Genomic DNA, 21,192 nt, shown 5'->3' with positions numbered 1-21,192 from the left:
CACCCTAACTTGTGGTTGCTGAAGACCTAACAATGGTCGCGACTCCCTTGTCCCTTCAATCCGGGACGGGGCAGCCTTTTCAGGCCTACCCTTCCCAGCTTTCCTGGTCGATTGGCAGAGAACCGACTTACCAGCATTACTACCGGCTTTCGGGGTTAAAAACCGCCTAGTCTTGCGGGCGCCGCCTGGTAGTTCCTTACCTGACGGCTGTCTCATACGCTTTTGCAAATACTTGTCGAAAGCAGTCGCATCCGCCGAACACTTTGGGCCACACCCGCGAAAGCGAAGGTTTTCGTCTGTGTAGACTTCGTAAGCAATGTCTTCGCGGGTTCTGTCGTAGCCAGTTTCCATAGGTTTATCCTGATCTTGCTTGACAGCCGTCATTGAGTTTCGAAGTCTCCGTAGGGTCTGTTTGAGGTCTTTGGTGATGTTGAACCTTGAGGACGCAAATTCAATGATGGAGTCAGTTGCTGCGAGTTATGCAACGAATTGCATACAAATATTTTTACTATTGCGAAAAATGCTGTGTCGACCAGGATATCTTGCCCCACGTTTTGATTGAGTTTTCTTGCTTGATGACTCGATTCGATCGAACAATCCGACGGCGAGCGGTTGCTTCTTTTCGATGTCCGAAGGTTCACTCCAAGTGCCGTCCTGGTCACGGCACCAGGTTCATACTTCTGCCGAAAGACCTATGAATGAGTATCACAGACGTTCCAGGGGGTACCAAGAGGTCTCAGGGGCGTTTCAGGTGCTCTCAAAGGCATTTCAAGGGGCCTCAGAGGGCGTTAAGGTAATCTCAGGAGCATTTCAGGTGGTGTCAGGGGCGTTTCAGGGGCGTTTTAGGAATCACAGAGGGATCCTACGGAGTTTCAGGGGGTATCAGAGGACTTTCAAGGGATCTCAGAGGTATCAGGGAGATCCCAGAGGTCTCATGGGGATTTCATGAAGTGCACTATGGGATCAGAGGGGTTTCAGATGCTTTCAGGGGCGTTTCAGGGGGTCTTAGAGGGCTCCAGGGGTTTTTTCAGGGGCGTTTCTGGTGGTCTCAGTTGATGAAATAGGGCGTTTCAGGGGTGTTTAAGAAGGTTTGAGGAGCGCTTCAGTAAGGTTTCAGGGGTCTTTCATGAGTTTTTCACGATTGGAATCTTCTCTTTTTTGGTTCCCCGAATCCCCAGAAAAATCCTTGGCCTAATCTCAACCCACTAGGAGCCACATGTTGTCTCTAGAATTAACTTCCCTCATTTTAAATTCTGACTTAATACATGCACAAAACTCCTTCTTGTATGCCCATTTTAAATTAATGCATTCCAGTCCATGGCTTAAAAAGAGGTTCCAAATCAAATATTAGTTTAAAACACTCATTTAGACTTAATTGAAAGAAGTAAATACTTTTTATTAACTTTTTTTCAATATCACTGTTCTCATTCCTGTCATTCTTTATCTTAAATTGTATATTTACAACTATACATATGACACTTTCTTTAACCCCTCCATACACGAATGTAAAGAATTTCGCCCTTGCTGCAGTTTCTACCGCAGCAGGGCAACCACAACGGCAACCAGCGTGAGAATTCCAACGGTAACCTTTTCGGCACCGCTCTTCGAAAGAGCCTTATCCAGGAATTCACCAATCACGGCCCGATGCTTTTCGGTGAAGTTCTTGTTGACGAAGTAGTCCTCCACGCCGGACTCGATGGACTTGTAGGCGGTTTCGCCGAAAACTTGCTCGTTACGGGCAGCAAACGATCGTATCCTCCACATCTGCTCGTCGGTTTTCATGCGAGCCAGGAGATTATTGAAGGCGGAAGCCACGTTCGAGTAGGATCCATGACTGTTTGGTGGAGGATGATGCATGTGTTATTGAGTACGAGAAAAGTTATGGAAAGTTGTGGTGGACGATACTTACGCGTTGGCCCATCGAACGTAGTAAGTACGCAAGTACTCGGACAGATAGTCCAAGGTGTAGGGGTTCAAGAGAAGATACGAGAAGGCAGTGCTCTTATCCTGTGGCCGGATGTCGTCCGAAGTTATAGCGTCCATTACTTTCTGCAAGTCCATAAATCAGAACATAAGTAAAATCATCTGCTAACGGTAAGTCAAATTATACTCACGAAAATCTGTTCCCTGTCCTGGGCACATCCAAGACCTTGTAGAATGAGAATTTGCTCGGTAGCCATATTGGCGCTCAAATACTGATCCCACAAGAAGTCAAAGTGTTCATCTGTACCCTGACGGATTCCTTCGCAGTACACCACTTGACGAAGATCCGGGTGGACCCTATAAGCAGATTTGTTATATTATTAAAGTCTATTCAAATCAAACCAGTAGTGACCGTCCATACATACTTTTCAGTCGGTTTTTCGTAAAAACGAACGAATTCTTCGAGAGCAGCCTTCTTGCATTCAGCGTTTCCGTAGTTGCAAGACCACTGGAGAACGTTGATGCGGAGGTAGGTAAATAGTCTGCTTTCCTCAGCGGTTGGTGCGTTGAACTTGACTAGTGCGTATGCTTTGCTGAACAGCTGGACAATGTATTTCTGTGGAGAGAAATTAGAGATGAATGTAAGCCTTACGATTTTATCTCATTATGGCACTTAATTGTCTAGTCCGGACTTTAGGTTGAATCATTCACGCCCAGAGATCAGTTGCCTTGAACGCCTAGTGATCTTGATTAAAATCAGTAACTTTTGCGATTACTGTGGAGAAGTTTGAAGACTAAGGGCGCTGTAATAGTTACGCGTGAGAGTGGGAGTCGCAAATAAGAATATCAACAACAGCACATCCTCGTAAATCCGTTGAACGCACACTCCCACTCTCACTTTGATGCGGTACTATGGCAGCGCAGTAAGTCTACAGCAATGTCGTTAAAGAGGTCAGAGACTCTTCAATAGTACGAAATTTAGTACATAGGGTATTGGTTCCCTTATTAAGCATGTGGCTCATATTTTCATCCTACGAAAAACAATGGATTGAATCGCTGTTTGTTTTGTTTCTTATTTTTGTATTTTTTGTTAGAAGTGAGCACCCTTGAAAACAAAAAGAACGGAATCAGCCGATGCCGTAATCGCTTGTTTTCGAATAGGATGAACATGGGAGCGCACAGTGTTCGGAATCGATGATTTTGCGATCAAAATTAAATAACTTTTTTAGGTTGGTTCTAGAGGTTTGGCGTGTACTACAAAGTTTTTCTGCATGTTAAAAGGCGTTTTCTGATAAAATGTAATTAATGATTAATCCCCCTAGAAGTGAGATAAAATTTTTATTTTTTCCAAAAAAAAATTTAGAGGTTCGGCGTTTTCGGCAAAGTTGTAGCTCATAATAAGAGAAAAAACTTCGTAGAACATGTCAAAGCTCTACCTCTTATGATTTTCGAGATATGGAGCATTTTGTGCGAAGTACCCCTAAAACTAGTTTTTTCAGTGTAGCTTTAACAGATAAAATCCTACAGTTTTGTGACCTTCTACAAACTTGTTCAGGACGTCAAAATTCACATTTCTTCCGAAGATGTTAAGTCATTTTATCTTAAAACAAAAAAGTTATAGGCAAACTTATCATATTTTAAGGTGTACTTTCACCTTAAGTAACTATTTCCGGCGCAAAATGGCGCAGGTGGCTCAGTCGGTAGGTGAAAGATTAGACTTTTTGTTATAATTTGGGGGTGGAAACCCTCGTGGGCAATAGTGGGAAAGGTGGTTCAAATACATGACAAAAACTAATTATTTTGCCTGTAATACATACAAGAAAAAAAATTTAAAGAAAAAATAATTAAGAATCCCACAGTAATTTTTACTCCCAGTATTGCCCACGAGGGTTTCCATCCCCAAGTGCTAGTAAAAAGTCTAATCTTTCAACTAGCTCAGTCGCTATCTGCGCCATTTTTCGCTGGAAATAGTTACTTAAGGTGAAAGTACACCTTGAAATATGATAAATTTGCCTATAACTTTTTTGTTTTAAGATATAATGACTTGACATCTACAGAAGAAATGTGTATTTTGACGTCCTGAATAAGTTTGTAGAAGGTCACAAAACTGTAGGATTTTATCTGTTGAAGCTACACTGAAAAAACTAGTTTTAGGGGTACTTCGCACAAAACGCTCCATATCTCGAAAACCGTAAGAGGTGGAGTTTCAACATATTCTGCGATTTTTGTTCTCTTATTATGGGCTACAACTTTGCCGAAGACGTCAAACCTCTAAATAATATTTCGAAAAAATAATTTTTTTATCTCACTTCGAGGGGGATTAATCATTTATTACATATTATCAAAAGACGCCTTTTAACATGCAGAAAAACTTTGTAGAACACGCCAAACCTCTAGAACTAACCTAAAAAATGTTATTTAATTTTGATCGTAAAATCATCGATTTCGAACACTGTGGTAGGCCGCGAGAGTGCGGGAGATTGGCATCTAAGAGCCGAAAGAGAGATAAAGTTGTAAAAGACGGACCAGGTTAGGGTGGTGCTTCGAATCCAGTTTGACTTTCTATTCTGCAGAATTGTAACTTGTTCTGTAGCTTAGTTGGTTAAAGCGCCGGACTAGCGATAACGGAATCGTGGGTTCGAATCCCACCAAAACAAGTGGTGTTTTTTCACAAATTTATCTCTCAATTTGCCAATTAAACGTACTTTGCCTAAAAATACTTCAAGTTTTTACGTCTATTTCTGGTATAGCCGGAAAAGGGCAATACAATCATTATCATAATCTGAAAGAGATTCATAAAAAAAAAGATTGAAAATCGGCTGAAAATTAAGATATCTTTGAAAAAAGAATAACGAAATTTGTGTCAGTTTTATACATTTTCGTCAGTTTTGTTGTCCTCGACAAGGGGTTTTTTAGACCTGTTAAGCTCAGAGTTGGCCTCAAATTCTGCAATTTGGTCTAGAAACAATTCATGAATAAGTGCTCTGGAGACATCGAGTTGATTTGATGCAATCGCGCTTTGTATTTACGTTTTCGTACTCGTGAAAGCTAACTAAGGAACTAAATGTGCAATACTAGGAGTAACTGTGTAGAAGACTATATTTGTCTCTAAAAAATACTCAGAAGAGCTAAACGCAACTCTCCTCGTAAATCCAAATTCCTTACCTGCGCAATTGCGCAATGGTAATGCAATACTATTACATAACATTTACGCTGTGAATTTCCCATTTAAAACAATATCAACTATCATTTTGTCATATCACTCATCTACAGATGATTCAAATATCTCATGTAAAATATGCAGCTTCATTCATAAATGAATTAAAAGTTTAATCAATGTTTTACATGCATATACCCCGCAGTGTAATTAAACAAAAATTTCACCGTACTTTTACGTTTTAATGATCGTAATATTTTTTTTATAATTTCGATATATTGAACGTTCTTTTTGTTCATCATGAATTAGACGCGAGTTAATGGGTTAAAGATATGCCCAACAGGGTCTGGGACTATTTGGGCAAGGGGACCTATTTTGGGCAATTGCTGCTATAACTCAGCCAATTTTGAACTAATTGACTTGATTTTTGGAACACGGCGAGCAGCATGTGCCCAAAATAGGCCCCCTGTCCAAATGGTCCCAGACTGTCTATAAGAAATTTCTAATGCAATGTGGCATTGCTTTGAAATAGAATCGCTGGAAATGTTTATAGAGGAATATCGAGACGAAAGAAAGGCTTTTCACTGGAAATTATAGAGGAATTCAATGAGCGATACTATGATTGGGGTGAAATTGATGACTTTTCACAGTTTTTGGCGTCTATTTTTGTTGAATAGATATCGATATGATCAAACTCAATGCTTTAAAACAAGTAAGATCACTGTTTTCATTAGTCAACGAGGTTGAAACTTTTACTGCAAATCATTTTATTGCAATAAATAGGGGAACTAACGTATTTTCGGCAGTTTTGTTCTCTTCGTCATGGGGGGTTTTTTGAAACCTGTTGATCTCAAAGTTGGTCCCAATTCCTTCCCAACCAAGCTGAGTTATGTGCCCAAATTTCAGGCAATTCGGCCCACTGAAACCCCCCTTGACGAAGAGAACAAACCTGCCGATAATACCCTTTGTCACCCTATCATTAAGGATAGACATGTCAGAATCCCAAAATGGCCGCCACAATGGCCGACTTTGGCACCTACTCACGATTTCGAGGGCACAAATCTCTTCGTAAACAAAACCATGTGTACCTGCGCTCTAAATTTTAAGCTAATTACAAGTGAGCAAGAACAGAATAATGAAATGCATTGTTCCCAAGTAACACACATGATATATAAAAGTTACGACAGCGCAAGTTTTGGTTGTATAGAAGTTTATTTTATGTTATTTCAACACAATGTTAAAATTACGTAAAATAAACTTCTATACAACCAAAACTTGCGCTGTCGTAACTCTATTATAACATGTGTGATGCTTGGGTTGTTTGAAACTTGCTTCTTGAGATTTGTGCATCTGAAGTTTCGATGCAATGTTGAAGCGGGATTTCAAGGCGTTTGTCCTAAAAATAAAAAAATAAAAAACAATAGTAGATATTGCTTTTGAGGTGAAATTGATCCGGAAATGTAAATGCTTAAAATGTATATGTTTTCCACCTAAATGTGAAAAGTTACGTAAAAAGTTTTCTAATGTTTTATTTATTTAAGTTTAAAGTTTATCAAATTCAAAGAAAACACCTGATGGTTGGCAATACCCATACTAAAAATGTGATTACTTCTAGAAAAGTACAATTTTATGCTTGAATTTCAATATTTATAGAACTTTTTATGACGAAATCGGGTGTAGCGAATAATTGGTAGCTAGAAACATTAATTCGAATATACATGTGCGATAAAGCTGCGGTAATAAAAATTTGATAGCGTTTTCAAAGTTCACCTAACACGCAACTTCGGAAAATATTGAATTCAATACAGAAATATGTGACTAATTATTAATTAACATCTTTAAAAGAGACTTTCAGCCCTTGGCTGGTTCGCCTCTGTAGGATATGTGACTAATTCGCTATTGGGTGTAAACAAGTTAACTCATCATACAATTGTTTTCAATTGTTTTAACTGTTTTCAAATTGTTTTAAGTTTAAATCGTTATTTTCACAAATAAAAATGGCCATCATGTCAACCAATTTCACTCGAAATCACTTACTAGATCATTAACTAGAGTTCACAAAGAAATTTCTGAAGGAATTTTTATAAAAAAAACGAAGAAATTCCAAAAACAAATTCTGACATTATAAGGAGAACAATTCCGAAATAAAATAAAAGAAACTCATAAGAATATCTGTGATAAAAGGACCAGGGGAAACTTCGCTAGCAATGATGGTTCTCCGTAATTGCATGTCCGAAAGATTGTGAAACTATTGAGAACTTGAGCTACAGGTCCTAAGCCCTGGCAAAGGAGGAAGGTTGCGATGGATGTTATTAATGGTCATCATATAAAGCTAAAATGGATAAACCCCAATGGCAAGGTGTCACGCGACCCGTGCCGAAGGCTGAATGGTTGAGGGGGTTCTAAACATGCTCAACCGCGAACGGAGCCTGGGGTGCACCAGGGCAAATACCCCAGTAAGCAGCCCTTACTGCACTACGGCGGGGCACTGGTGCAGCGGACATTTATTTCCCTAGCTACTCGTGGGACCAAAAATGAGTACAAATTCTACAAACAACCTTCAAGGTGATGACTGCCTCTCTCAGTCGTAGTGGAGAATACTCTGAGTCGGCTTGGCCTTACCGAAGACCAGCTACTCAGTAGTTCACAGGAGAAGATGGAAATATACTACCCCTCAACGCCTATCTCCCGGAGCAGCACATGTTTTGAAAAAGCTGATCCAGATCTACGACACCCCTCATCGACCGATTCCAACCTGCTGGACATGGAAGATAACGAAGATGATGGTATAAGGATCGTCATCAACCCCCAAGAATATTTAGCAAAGGATCCGAAGATAACAAGGGTTCTACGGAAGCCAAGGGTGCTGCGAGCAAGAAAACCCCCACACTCGCACGCTCACAGAGGAAGCAGCTGTGCGATGTGCAGGTGGCCGCCGCAGCCGTTAAGCTACGGAGAGGGCCAGCAGGGACACAGATAGCCTTGGTTCATTTACCTGTGGCGGATGTTAAAAAGTCCGTTAAAGTAGGAAGTATAAAGGTGGGCTGGTGTGTATGTCACCTGACATTCCACGAGCCACCAGAGGTTTGCTTCAGGTGTCTGGAACCAGGACACAAGTCGTGGGACTGCAAAGGCCCCGACAGGCGCAAACTGTGTAGGCGATGCGGCGCTGAAGGTCATAAGGCCCAAAGCTGCACGAGTCCGCCCATCTGCATGATCTGTACCGGGAAAACCTCGAAAAACAGACATACGATGGGTGGTCCAGGGTGCCCGGCCTTTAAGAAAGCCGCAGTGAACAACAAATCACAGTGCAGGTAACGCAGCTGAACCTGAACCACTGTGATGCGGCTCAGCAACTGCTTTGTCAGGCGGTTTCTGAGTGGGAGACGGATATCGCCATCATTTCGGACCCATACCGAGTACCCGCCGGCAACGGCAACTGGGCCTCGGATGGGACCAGGAAAATGGCGGCGATATGGACGACGGGTAAATACCCCGTGCAGGAGTTGGTGTCTACTACCTATGAGGGCTTCGTGGTCGCCAAAGTAAACGGGGTCTTCTTCTGTAGCTGTTATGCGCCTCCGCGGTGACCGATCGAGCGGTTCACGCAAATGCTGGACCGCTTAACGACCGTGCTAACAGGGCGAAGGCCGGTGGTAATAACGGGTGACTTTAATGCCTGGGCTGTGGAATGGGGAAGCCGTTTCACGAACCAGCGGGGTCAGATCCTGCTAGAAACACTGGCCATCTTAGATGTCGATTTGGCTAACGTCGGTACCAAGAGTACCTATAGTCGAAATGGAGCGGAGTCAATTATTGACGTGACCTTTTGTAGTCCTGGCCTAACAAGTAGTCCGAACTGGAGAGTAGATGATGGCTACACTCACAGCGACCACCTGGCGGTTCGCTACAGTATCGACAACAGCAGCAGACAGCGGATAGAAGAAGAGGCTACTAGGCCAAGGCCAAGCCCTCGTAGGTGGAAGACATCATACTTCGACGAAGAGGTATTTAGGGAAGCGCTCCGCCGTGAGCGAAACTTAATCGGTTTAGACGGTGACGAGCTGGTAGCGGTGCTCCCACGTGCGTGTGATGCGACCATGCCTAGGCGAGTCCACCCTAGAAATGGGAGGCCACCGGCTTACTGGTGGACCGACGCGATTGCGGACCTGCGCCGCGCCTGCCTACGGGCTAGGCGGCGGATGCAGCTAGCACGATCAGAGGAAGAGCGAAACGAACGGCGGGTGGTGTTCGCCGCTGCAAAAGCCGCGCTCAAGACCGAGATAAGAGCAAGCAAAAAGGCCTGCTTTGAGGGTCTCTGTCAGAGTGCCAATACGAACCCGTGGGGTGATGCCTACAGGATCGTCATGGCCAAGACGAGAGGTGTGATGGCTCCTATACAGAGCAATCTCCAGAGATGTTGGAGGGGATCATTGGAGGACTTTTTCCGCGTCATGATCCTAGTCCTTGGCCTCCTTTCGTAGGACAGCCGGGGACTGGGGCTGGCGATGAGGAGAGGGTCACCGATGTGGAACTTGCGGGGATAGCGAAGTCCCTTAGCGTAGGTAAGGCCCCAGGTCCGGACGGAGTTCCGAACCTGGCCTTAAAAGTAGCTATTGCAGAAGCTCCCGAGATGTTCAGGTCTGCTATGCAGAAATGCCTGGACGAGGGAGTTTTCCCAGAAGCTTGGAAGAGGCAGAGCCTGGTACTATTGCCAAAAGCGGGGAAACCACCCGGAGACCCGTCGGCATATAGACCAATATGCTTGATTGACACGGCGGGGAAGGTGCTCGAAAAGATCATCCTCAATAGAATGTTGAAGTTCACTGAGGGCGTAAATGGTCTCTCGAGCAACCAGTATGGCTTCCGGAAGGGGAGGTCCACCATAGATGCTATCTTGTCGGTTACAAAAACCGCCGAGAAAGCACTCGAGCCTAAGAGGAGGGGAATTCGCTTCTGCGGGGTAGTGACTCTGGATGTAAGGAATGCATTTAATAGCGCCAGTTGGGCTGCTATTGCCGATGCGCTCCTGCGTCTGGGGATACCGGAGTACTTATACAAGATTCTCGGAAGCTACTTCCAGAATCGCGTACTAGTTTACGACACGGAGGTGGGTCGGAAGTGCTTTCACATAACCTCAGGAGTCCCGCAAGGTTCCATCCTGGGTCCGGTGTTATGGAATGTCATGTACGACGAGGTGTTGAGGTTAGAGTACCCAGTGGGAGTGGTGATTGTTGGATTTGCCGACGATATTACGCTCGAAGTCTACGGTGAAACGATCGAGGAGGTGAAGTTGACTACCGACCACTCGATCAAGGTTGTGGAGGCGTGGATGCGGTCCAGAAAACTGGAGCTGGCTCACCACAAGACAGAGGTGACGGTTGTTAACAACATGCAGTCGGCGCAGCAGACGGAGATCAGTGTAGGAGAGTGCACTATCCTGTCGAAGCGCTCTGTCAAGCACTTGGGCGTGATGATCGACGACAAGCTTACCTTCGGTAGCCACGTCGATTATGCCTGTAAAAGAGCCTCCACAGCTATTGCGGCACTGTCCCGGATGATGTCCAATAGCTCAGCGGTGTACGCCAGTAAGCGAAAGCTTCTGGCTAGTGTTGCTACGTCCATACTTAGGTATGGCGGCCCGGCGTGGGGTACCGCGCTAAGTACTGAATGCTTCCGACGGAAGCTGGAAAGTACTTACAGGCTTATGTGTCTGAGGGTTGCAAGCGCGTACCGTACCGTGTCACACGACGCTCTCTGTGTCATTACTGGTATGGTGCCTATCAGCATTCTTATCAGTGAGGACAGGAAGGTGGACCCATAGGCTGATACCGAGGGTAGATAGTTGGATTAATAGGCGCAATGGGGAAGTTTCATTCCACCTGACACAGGTCCTTACAGGTCATGGTTGCTTCCGACAGTATCTACACCGTTTCGGGCATGCGGATTCTCCCGAATGCCCAGTGTGCAATGGTTTAGAGGAAACGGCGGAACACGTTTTGTTCGTGTGCCCGCGTTTTCGCACAATGTGTGACCGTATGCTTGCCACATGCGGGGAGGACATAACTCCGGACAACTTGGTCCAGAGAATGTGTAGGGATGAGATTAGCTGGAATGCCGTTTCAACGGCTATCACCCATATCGTCTGGGAGCTACAAAGGAGGTGGCGCGTGAACTCGGAGAATGGCTAGTCCAGATGCAGTACAAGAGGTGGTCCAGGGGTTCGAAGTCGGCTTCGTAGGTCATACCGGTGCCCTGCGGTCGAGATCGACCCTTACAGCGATTAAGTGGCCGCGGAGAGGAAGTCCCGGTAGCGATGCTGCCGTGGCGTCAGTCTACTGGGTTGGATCTGAGCCCGCGGTTGGAAAGGGGTCCCCGGCAAGGGTCGGGGTAGGTGAGACCCTGCTGTCTGCAACCTACGGATGCATCTGATAGGGCCTGAAGGGTAGTAATACCCTTCCTTTGCGGGCAGGTCAGATCGGGTTGCATGTGGGCATCAGTTCTTGATGTCCGCTCAGCAGTAGGGCGCGGGCGGGGTTGACCCTGCCCGCCTTCCGAGGACAAAGGGAGTGGCGAGGACCACTCGGGAAACTGGCTAAGCGCCAGCATGCTACCGTGATGGACTCTCCAGAGCGAGTCATCGATGTTCGTTGCTGCTAGGCTACGGCAGCTAACCTTGAGGGTGCGATATGCACTAGCCCCTCTCTGAAGCAATACCTTCTTGGTGGTTCCGGAGAGACGTAGGGTTTGGCGACCATAGGAATGTGTTTTAGTGGGTCGAGGAGAGAGTAGTCCTGGCTTCTACCGGCATTGTAGAAGACGGCCTTAACCCCACACTACCCTAACCTTCCTGTTATGGTGTCTGATGAGCAGATTTATCCCCCTATGGTTTAGAAGGAAAAAAAAGAGGAAGCAGCTTAGAACTCTCCGGGATAAGAGAAAATACCTGAATGAGGTCTTATCCATAATTCTGAATAAGGAGAGCGAGCCCACTTCCTCAAAACGATCGAGAAACGACCTAGAGAAATCCGCTACAGAGGACCCCAAACAAAAAAGAGTGAAGCACCAACTGGACCCGAGAGAGCGCGCCCAACATCTCTCAAACCTCGCGCCTCAGAAAAACGTGTCTGGACAACAAAACCCACCCATGAGGGAAACAGCTGGTATCTGCTACAGTGCGCGAAGCGTGAAGGTCGGGATAATACCCAAAGACTTTCCCACCATCCAACTCACTACAGCCAAGCTAGACCTTCTATCTCACCCCAAAAGCACCATAAAGGCTAGCCTGTCCGCCTCTAAAAGAAAAGCTTCGAGCTTTTCCTTTAGAGGCGGACAGGCTAGCCTTTATGGGGTGAGATTTACTCTAGTGGTACCAAACCAAAGGTATCTAAACAGGGCAAAGGGGGTGCAAAAAGCGACAGCTTGACCACAGAGGCCAAACTGGCGGGCCAGGTCGCTACAGGGAAGAGAAACAACCCAAACTGTAACATTAAACGACATCCTGATGATCCGCAACATCCCAAGCCGGACAGTCGTCGTCCGGAAAAAAGTGGGAACCCCGGAAATGGCGACTAAAGTTCTGCAAGTGAACCTCCACCATGCTGAGAACGCTACGGGTGTGCTCTGTCAGAGGTTCACCAAAGAGAATTTAACCGTGGCCCTTATTCAAGAGCCATGAGTCTCCAGTTAGCCTAGTGGTTAAGGCTATGGATCGCCAATCTGGAGACGGCGGGTTCGATTCCCGTTCCGGTCGGGAAAATTTTCTCGACTCCCTGGGCATAGTGTATCATTGTACTTGCCTAACAATATACAAATTCATGCAATGGCAGGCAAAGAAAGCCCTTCAACTAATAACTGTGGAAGTGCTCTAAGAACACTAAGTTGAAGCGAGGCAAGCTAAGTCCCAGTGGGGACGTCGTGCCATAAAGAAGAAGAAGAAGAAGAAGAGTCAATAAATCCAGAATACAAGGTATTCCACAACACTCATGTAAGTTAGTATATGATGACAGCTAGCTTTCTCCTAGAGCGGCTATTTTATTACATAATAACTATAAATACTTCCCAATTTCAGAATTCACAAAAAGAGACATCGTAGCGGTCAGGATGAAGGTAGCTTCCGCTAGAGGGAGTAGAGAGATCTTAGTGGTCTCAGCATACTTCCCAATCGACGTGGACAAAATCCCTCCTCCAGAAATAGCTGCGCTCGTAGCCTACGGCCACCGACACAACATCCCCTTCATCATAGGATGCGACGCAAATGCACATCACACCGTATGGGGAAGTACCAATATAAACACCAGAGGTGAGTACCTGATATACCTAGTTTCTCTCTTCCAAGGACATTGACATTTGTAATGTTGGTGACAAGCCCACGTTTAAAAACTCCATTCGTCAGGAAGTTTTAGACTTGTGTCTATGTAGTCGGTCTATCTCTGATAAAATAACTGGTATGTTTCTGAAGAAATATCAATGTCAGATCATAAACACATCATCCTCGAATGGGAAGGGGGTCTAACGATAGAAAAAAAAAACGTTTAAAGGTTCTAAGAAAACTGATTGGGACTCCTACTCAGCTATCCAACAATCCGAAAAGTACATCATAGAAAGTTACAACAAGTACAGGGGATAGAAAAAAGGATCGGGACAGGCAAAATTTTCCTTTCTCAAAAAAATTTCAAACAGCTGTAACTTTTCGATAAGGGCATCAAATGTTCTCAAATTTTCACTGTAAGTTGATCAACTATTTGTGTATTAGTGAACAATATTCGGAAAAGGTCGAACGATTCTGCACAAAGTTATAAAGATTCTAAAAAAAAGGTAAAATTATCCGATAGCCAACTTTGAGCTGTTATATCTCCGGATTTAATGAACCGAATGCAATGAAATTTTGACCATTTATGACTTATATAATGAGCTTCGAAAAACTTTTGACATAACTAAAAATTCTTAACACGGAAGAAAATTATAACGATTAGATTGTTTTTCTAATAAGACACCAAATTTTCAAAAAATTTCAATATCGTTTAAAAATTCAAGATGCTAATTATAGTTTATTTAAATTCCCTCTGATTCTCTTGAATACCGATACGTTTTGAAAGAAAGTAACAACATACGCTGCAATTCATTGAAAAAGTAATGGGATGCATATTAAAAATAGACCAATTTTCTAAAAAATCATAAAATTAATGAAATCGCTATAACTTTTGCTCACGCTAATAACTTCAAGTTGTGTCAAACGTTTTTCAGAGCTCATTATATGAGTCATAAATGGACAAAATTGCATTGCATTCGGTTCATTGATTCCGGAGATATAACATAACAGCTCAAAGTTGGCTATAGGATAATTCTACCTTTTTCTAAAATGCTTATAACTTCGTGCAGAATAGCCCGATTTTTTCCAAATTTTGTCCACTAATACACAATTAATTGATTAACTTACAGTGAAAATTTGAGAATATTTGATGCACTTATCGAAAAGTTACAGCTAATTGGACATTTTTTTTAAAGTGGAAATTTTGCCTATCCCGATCATTTTGTCTATCCCCTGTACATAACACAATTGGAAGATGCGTCCAAATCCATTAAAAACAAAATTCTTAACGCCTACGAAGATAGCTGGCCAACTAAATCAACTACAGTAAGGGCCCGAGTTTGTCAGCCCCGGGTAGCATTTTGGGCTGACAAAATCGGGTACCTGACAAAATCGTATCATTTTTTAAACTCATTTTTATTCATGAAAAACTGTTCTGAGCACGTCAGAGACGGAGATAGGTGTGGAGGGTTTGCTTTGGGTTCATTTAAATATTACGTTACGCCAATGAGGGGGAAGGGTCCAGCGCTGTGTTTCGCTTCATACAAAATTTCTAAATTTCCCCTAGAAAAATAGTTACGTGGAGGAGGGATAGCGGATAGGGGCTAAAATTGCCAAATTTTGCGTTACGTAATATTTAAACGAACCTTTTTGGTAAAAAAAATCGAATGGGTGTTAAGGGCACAGAAAAAAAAATTGAAGCAAACCTTGGAAGATTTTCTGGAGAAATTCTCAGAGTATGGTTTCAATGCACTCTTAGACGAATTAATGGCATCAAACAGTGAAAAATGAGACAAAAAAAAAATAAGAACGTAAAGTCTAGTACAAACTTACCGCAAACTTCTCGTCATCTTCGTGGTGGATCCTGCGGGAGAGTGTGGTAAGACCATTTACTGCTGCCAACCACGGTGGGTATTCGGTTTCGGCTTGCAAATAATCCAAAATCTCCAAAGCGGTATCGTACTTGACAACGTCCGCCCTGGCCAGGTTGAACAAGTCGTCGACAATCTGAGCCCTGTTCAACACATGGATTCCACCGAAGTTTTCCGAGTGCAGTGCCTTGCTGATTTTAGCCCAGTTGTCTGCATCGTAATTGACTCTGTAGTAACCGACTTGTTGGTTGTTCAGAATGAAGTAAGACAGCTCCTCCGGTTTGGTAACCGTGATCTTGTAGGTTGTGGTATTGACAATCGTTGGTTTGGTGTTTTCAAAGTCGGCTTCCTTTGTGGCGTAGGTGATCGGCAGTGGCCACGTGGATTTGTCATCGTGGTTCATATTGTTGACCAGGAAGCGTTGCTGGGTTATGGAGTAGCCGTCGTCACTTCCAATGACGGTTACCAATGGGTAACCCGGTTGAACTGTCCATGGCTCCATGAAATCTCTAACGGTAGGATCGCCGTGTTCGTTGAGTGCCTCGAATAGGTTTTCCGGGCGAGTTGACTTGAATGCCCGCTCCTTGATGTATTGGCGGAGTGCGTTTTTGAATTTTTCTGTAGAGATTAGGTGTTCGACCATTCGCAGGGTTACGGCACCCTTATTGTAAGAAATACTGTCGAAAATGCCACTAACTTGTGCAGGCGTGTACACATTGTGGGTCATGGGGTGAGTGCTTTCCAAGCTGTCCATTTGCATGACTCCTTGCAGTTGTTCTACGACAAACTGAAGAGCCAAATCCCATTTTGTCTCTACCAAAGCAGTGCCAAAGAACTGGAAGTAACGAGCAAATCCCTCATTCAGCCATGTAACGTCCCACCATTCGCAGGTAACTAAATCTCCAAACCACTGGTGAGCAATTTCATGGGAAATAACAGCAGCGATACGCTGTTGTTGCAAACTTGTCGAGTCACTGCTATGGTACAGAATGTTTGACTCACGGTAGGTCAACAGTCCCCAGTTCTCCATGGCTCCGGCCGAAAAGTCTGGGACGGCCGACATGTACATGCGGGTCATTTCTGGGACAGAAGAATACGGATAATCGATCCACGTTTCAATCGCTTTTAGGAGATCGATTCCGGATTGGAGACTGTAGTCCGTTTGGTTCATGGCTTCCCGGCGAGCCAAAATGCCCATACCGTCTTTTTCATTGACTTCGTAATCAGCAACGATGAACGCCAACAAGTAGCTAGCCATAGCAGGAGTCTTGGCGAACTCGTCCTGGTACCGTCCGGTGCTGTCAAGAAGTAATCAATTGAGTCATATCCTAAAATATCGCTAGTAGATTCTTAACTTACCTCAACGGAGTCTGGCGAATAATGGGGGTATTGGAAAAGGTCTTGTAGTTGGATGGACGGTTGATTCGCACTTGGAACGTTGATCGGAAACGTGGCTCATCGAAACACGGAAAAGCACGGCGAGCATGTGTCTGCTGGAACTGGGTAGATGCCATCCAAACCTTCTTTCCGTCGACTTTGTAGTAGCTTCGGTAGAAGCCATGCATGTCATCATCCAAAAGACCCACGTAGTTGAATATCAACAGGTAGTCGGTGTTTTCTGCGAGAGCCTGATTAACCGGAATGGTGAGTTTATGAGTCTCCTCATCGTACGACTCGACTCCATGAGGCACATCCGAGCTATCAGAAGATAGCTTCAAGAACCACGATGTAATATTGATCTTCCACATGTGCAGCACAATACTGGTTACACCGGGTTTGGTCACGCGGAACGTCATCGCTGAAATCCCATCGAAGGTGAATGCTTGGTGTGTGTCTTCATCTTCGAAGTAAGGCGTCAGTGTAAGGTCATAGTGGGACGGCATCACATCATCGTTAAGACGGTACTCGGCCAGTTCGGCTCGGGGCGAAATTTCTTCGACGGAGTCCGACGTTTTCAGCAGATCTATAGGGCCTGCCAGGGCACAACATACGCTGGCTGCCAGCAGGTACACAACGGTACCCTTCATTCTGGAAAAGAACAGAATAGGGATAGCGAGACGTCAGTTTGGAACGATGGACCACTTAGCGGAATGGACTGTAGTAAATATGCTGTATGGGACTGTAGCCATTGAAGTACCAGTTCCAAGAGATAAGTAATTTTTATGATTTGATTGATTAGCGATCGTCATACTCGTCATATTATTATCAATGCCGGGCAATGATAATGTACTTGAGTGACAGACAATCCACATGCGATAATTGTTTTACAACATTTTTCACGCTTTAAATTATGAGTATCTACCGACGACAGGTACGATTCTGAAGAGTCTATATACCGTGAAATAAGGTAACTTTGATAACCTTTTTATTCAACTTTTTTTCATAATACTTTTGAACATGGCAATGCATTATAAAAAAATCATATCATAAAAATTTAGTGGGATTTCAGTTATCAATTGCAATCGAAAGCTTAGGGCAAGGATAATTTTTTTATTGACTCATAATAATTTATGTGAGCAGCTTTGAAAATTTCCCTTAAACTCTTCCAAATCCATGAACTGTTTGTAGATATGAAAATTAAGTATACAATGTTCCCGAGCTCTTCAAGATACCCACTTTATCCAAGTTACCCCGTTTTACGGTATATGTTTTTATACTTCTTTGACAATGAGAGCCGATTAAAGACGTATCAAGCGACAAATTGTAGTTAATTCCTCAAGGTGTAGTAGATTATTGTTCCAGTTGAAGGGATGTTATTTGTCACTTGATATACAATCTATCATATTTATGACGCAGTGAAACGTGGTTGAAAAATATTCCAGTTTACGAGCCAATTTGGATCAGCTGATCGTATTTTTATAAATGAAAATTTTATCAATACACGGGCATCTCTTTTTATACCATGGCTCAAAAGAGGGAATTTTGTACATAAATTTCAGTTCTTAAATTAGGAAACTTAGTTTCGCGAGAATAGGTCCTGCTCCTGGGCATTCAAGATGAGGCCAAGGGGGTGTCCAGGAAATTTCAAAGGCGTTCCAGAGAGTTTCCGGGGTTTCAGGAGCATTTTAATGACGTTCCGAGAGGATTTAGGGGCGTTTGATAGCATTTCAAGAACATTTCAAATTAAGAGAGATGAACCAGCCTAGGGCTGAAAATCTCTTGAATAAAGACAAAAAAAAAATCAAATTGATTACGGGAATTTCAAGGGTGTTTCAATAAGATTAAGGAGGTTTCAGTGCCATTTCCAACTAACATTGTTGCTGTACAACAGATGAATAAACCGCTCTTAAGCTTTGTTTTAAAAATTTTGGCTGAAGATGCTGTTATTCAGCTATCATTGTTAGTTGGGTTTCGAGGTGTTTCATGAGTGCTTCAATTGCTTAAGATTCTGTTTGGGTCGTTACGGGGGGGTTTCAGGAACCTTTTAATCAGTGGATTATGGAGGCTTCAGGGGCATTTCTAAGGCATTTGAAGGGATTTCAAAGGTTTTTCTGAAGGGGTCTCAGTAATTTAAGGGCGTTCAGGGGCATTTCAAAGGGGTTACGGGAAAGCGTCCGGGACCCCATGGTATCCCTTGAAATCCCGTGAGACTCCCTGAAACGCACTGAGACTCGATGGAACGCTTCTAAATGCCCTTAAAAACTGCTTGGGACCCCCTATAACGTCCATGAGACCCCTGGAACGCTTCTAAGACGCTCTATAGTGCCTCAGAAATCCCGGTAACCCCCCTGAAATCCCTTGAGATCCTCTGAAGCGCCCCTGAGACCCCTCTGGAACTGCCTGGGACCCTCTGAAACGCCACATACGCCCCCAAATGAGACCCCCTGAAACGCTTTTGAGATCTTCTGAAATGCTTCAGAGACCCTTGGAACATAGTGAAAGTTACTAGAAATTCAAATTAAAAAGTGAACCCGGTTGGTTTGCATGAGGTGTCGTTCAAACCAACAGGGGTAGACGGTATTATGTACATTTCACTGAATTTTGCATCAAAGAATTTCTTGTATGGAAACTTAAGGTTCATACTGAAAGCAAGCTGTATATTTATAAACTGATGGAAAAATGTGTGCGATACGATGCGGTGATGGGGTGAAGGAATTCGTCTACCTCGTATCCTACTGACAATAATGTGAGTCGTGAAATTCGAAGGCGCTTCATCAGTGGAGGTATGTACTACGGGCTCCAAAGGAAGCTATGGTTGCAAAAGGTTCACCCCGTGCCAAATGGACATGAGATCCTGATCGATGCTCTGTCTAGAAGAACCTGTATGCACTTTGGAGTACACAGAAAGAAGTTCTGAAAACTACACTCAACGTAAATATTAGAACTTTTGAAATTCTATATCAATTAATACAATTTTACATAATAGAGTATCTTGCACGCAACATTGTAAGCAATCTCCATACTGCAAAAACGTAAGCAATCTCCATACTGCAAAAACAATTTATTTTTCAATAAATAAATACAACCGAAGAACACTACTTTAACACTAATAACAATTCCGATAAGTTTCGAGTAGTTCCGCCATGCAATGGTGATGTTGAATCATGAATTGGTTGCATTGAGAGTTCACTGGTCGCAAAGGAAATAGTATAACTGTGAGTCAATCCCACACACTGTTTTCACACATGATTTCTTAGGCAAAAATTCACTCCGTACCTTTTAATTCTACACAGCTATCTTCTAACAGGAACGTAACACTAACTTAAGACTAAACGATCCAATTAACACTGAACGGCCGATGTATCGCACAGCCGAAAAGTAACCGCAGTACTAATCTGTCGGTTTGTACAATTTGATGGTTTTATAGCGCTGTCTAGTGGAATGCGCGGGAAAAATCCGTTGTCTCCGATCGTTACGAGCCTCCCATTATCAGGTGCTCAATATAAGCTTCAATGTAGAAGGTATCTATGACGAGTCAACTGGTACCTTCACAGACCGTAGTCGTCACCTACGTCCCATCTCAACTCTCTTCGGAAGATAAGATACCATTTCGCAAAGTATTGAACTTGATTTCGGAGCAATCAGTGACAGATAGTTACGTGCAAGTCAGTTTGTTTGAAGGATTTCGATCTAATTTCTGGGAACGGATTACATAAAGTTAAAATTTGAGGTTTCCTTCGTAGTACCATGGGTCCCTCATTGCTTTTCAAGCTTCCCGCTATTTGAAAACTTCCTTGGTAAGAGCCACAAAGAAATAAAGTGTATCAGTCAACAACTTTCCCCAGGCTACATGCTTGAAAGATACGGGGGATAGACAAAATGATCGAGACAGGCAAAATTTTCCCTTCTCAAAAAAAATTTCAAATAGCTGTAACTTTTCGAAAAAATGCATAAAATACTCTAAAATTTTCACTGTAAGTTGATCAACTAGTTGTGTATCAGTGGACAAAATTTGGAAAAGATCGGACTATTCTGCACGAAGTTATATAGATTCTAGAAAAAGGTATAATTATCCGATAGGCAACTTTGAGCTGTTATATCTCCGGCACAGACAAACAGACGTAACTCTTAAAGGAAATTCCACAAAAACGTTTGCCCGGTGTCTTTTTCATGAGCACACTGCCACCTGTTGGTAGAACCGCGCGTGACACTGCGGCCATGATGGATTTCGATTTGACGTTTATTTAACACGCACACTACTAAACAAAGCGCCTGTAATTTTTATTTGCATCATTCAGCGACGTGTACACTGGCAAACGTCAAAGCGATCGAACACTGGCGCATCTGGTGGAAGGATCGCGCAAATCAAATGAAATTTGAACTAATCGTTAAATGCATGTGCCAAGTCGTTTTGAAGAGTGTTACGTCTGTTTGTCTGTGTCTCCGGATTCAATGCACCGAATGCAATGAAAATTTGACTATTTATGACTTATATAATGAACTTTGAAAAACTTTTAACTTAACATAAAATTCTTAACACGAAGGAAAAT

General features: G+C 43.4%; 1 protein-coding gene across 1 annotated transcript; it reads right to left on the bottom strand.

The window, feature by feature from the left end:
* Positions 1-1,364: 1,364 nt before the first annotated feature.
* LOC109432153 (membrane alanyl aminopeptidase) lies at positions 1,365-20,078 on the bottom strand. Its single transcript, XM_019708461.3, has 7 exons — positions 19,919-20,078; positions 16,622-17,290; positions 15,225-16,560; positions 2,349-2,539; positions 2,115-2,280; positions 1,910-2,049; positions 1,365-1,834 (listed from the first exon to the last, which is right to left on the bottom strand). Exons 2-7 carry the CDS (start codon positions 17,287-17,289, stop codon positions 1,534-1,536), a joined length of 2,802 nt encoding a protein of 933 aa, XP_019564006.3. The 5' UTR covers position 17,290; positions 19,919-20,078; the 3' UTR covers positions 1,365-1,533.
* Between the last annotated feature and the right edge of the window lie 1,114 nt (positions 20,079-21,192).

The sequence above is a fragment of the Aedes albopictus genome, chromosome 1 (assembly GCF_035046485.1).
Source record: "Aedes albopictus strain Foshan chromosome 1, AalbF5, whole genome shotgun sequence".
Lineage (NCBI taxonomy): Eukaryota > Metazoa > Arthropoda > Insecta > Diptera > Culicidae > Aedes > Aedes albopictus.
Note: the sequence above shows the minus strand (reverse complement) of the source record. Positions and strands in the feature narration are given on the sequence as shown.

Excerpts from the sequence above, each read along its gene's own strand:
- LOC109432153 (XM_019708461.3), bottom strand. The coding sequence starts at position 17,289 with ATGAAGGGTACCGTTGTGTACCTGCTGGCAGCCAGCGTATGTTGTGCC. Across the intron at positions 16,561-16,621 it reads ATTCGCCAGACTCCGTTGAG|CACCGGACGGTACCAGGACG; the intron begins GTAAGTTAAGAA and ends ACTTCTTGACAG. Across the intron at positions 2,281-2,348 it reads TACGAAAAACCGACTGAAAA|GGTCCACCCGGATCTTCGTC; the intron begins GTATGTATGGAC and ends ATCTGCTTATAG.